At 46.7% G+C, this 1528-nt stretch overlaps 1 protein-coding gene across 1 annotated transcript in view; it reads left to right on the top strand.

Annotated features, from left to right (window-relative positions):
* Positions 1–1528, top strand: part of LOC106812670 (coiled-coil domain-containing protein 180-like) — a 23092-nt gene that overhangs the window by 20110 nt on the left and 1454 nt on the right. Inside the window, exon 27 of the mRNA XM_014816600.1 lies at positions 1250–1423. Within this exon, the coding sequence (XP_014672086.1) occupies positions 1250–1423 (174 nt within the window). The remainder of the gene's footprint in view (positions 1–1249; positions 1424–1528) is intronic.

Consider the following 1528-nt stretch of genomic DNA (forward strand, 5'->3'; position numbering starts at 1 on the left):
TACAACACTGGTGTGCACGTACACGTGCGTGCGTGCGCGCGTGTGCAGGTACACGTTCGTTCGTTCGTGCGTGCGTGTGCACATACATGTTCGCGCGTGCGTGCGTGCGTGCATGTGCACGTACACGTGCGTGCGTGCGCGCGTGTGCAGGTACACATTCGCGCGTGCGTGCGTGCGTGCATGTGCACGTACACGTGCGTGCGTGCGCGCGTGTGCAGGTACACATTCGCGCGTGCGTGCGTGCGTGCATGTGCACGTACACGTGCGTGCGTGCGCGCGTGTGCAGGTACACATTCGCGCGTGCGTGCGTCCGTGTGTGTGCACGTACACGTGCGTGCGTGCGTGCGTGCGTGTGTGCGCGCGTGTGCATGTGCACGTAGACGTGCGTGCGTGCGTGCGTGCATGCGTGCGTGCGTGCGTGTGTACCTACATCGTACTAGTGTTGCCGCCTATCGTGGAGTTATGTACTATTTGCTAACTCGAGTTAAGCGTCTACACGGGGCCTTAACTCGAGTTAAGCTAACTCGAGTGAACGCTAACTCGAGTTACCTTAACTCGAGTTAAGGCCCAGTGTAGACGCTTAACTCGAGTTAAGGTTCGTCGTGTAGACGAGGCTTATAATATATATAACGGGATAAGGATATCGTTAGATTAGTTTGATCCGTACTGCTGTAGAAACTGGTTAGGTAGCAGCATGTACATATGTATAGTTGTGTTGCATATGCATATGTTCTGTATACTTATATACATTATAATATCAGGAGTCTATCAATAGATATAGGATTGATTAAATAACTTCATCGGATCTCTATAATTTACATGCTAATAACGTTAATCTCAGTTAGATCTATAATCAATACAAAATATCTTACTCTGACGAAATTTTCGTCCATCTCTTCGACAGACTTCCTCAGGTCTAACGTTTCCAGGTAGATGCCCGAAAATGACCACAAACGGAAGTTCGATCCTGGTCATTTTCGGGCATATACCTGGACACGTTAGACCTGAGGAAGTCTGTCAGAGAGATGGACGAAAATTTCGTCAGAGTAAGTTATTTTGTACTGATTATGGATCTAACTGAGATTAACGTTATTAGCAGATATAGGATTATTGATAGACTCCTGGTAATATACGTAGTATCAGTAGTCTATCAATATTGATAGACTCCTGGTAGTATACATATGTTGATGTATATACTATGATTACTATGTGTTACCATGTACACCTGATGCAATAAATCTGTGAACAGTTAGAGGAGAAGAGGATAGAGTGGGTAACCGAGCGACGGGCCCTACAGTCCAGCCTGCGGCCGACGCTTGGACATCCCAGCAATGCTGACCGCCTGTCTGATTTATGCAAACAAGAGAGCAGCAGGAGTCATCGATTTACTGACAACCTTGAGCAGCATTCGACAACAATAAAGGTAGGGATATTTCTGAGTAGGGATTTCTGAATATAGTAAGGTGTACTCAATGTTGACATACAGTACTTTTGTAAGGGCAAAGAAGGAAATTTCCGTTTTATTGGC

The sequence above is a fragment of the Priapulus caudatus genome, unplaced genomic scaffold (genome assembly GCF_000485595.1).
Source record: "Priapulus caudatus unplaced genomic scaffold, Priapulus_caudatus-5.0.1 Scaffold673, whole genome shotgun sequence".
Taxonomy (NCBI): domain Eukaryota; kingdom Metazoa; phylum Priapulida; class Priapulimorpha; order Priapulimorphida; family Priapulidae; genus Priapulus; species Priapulus caudatus.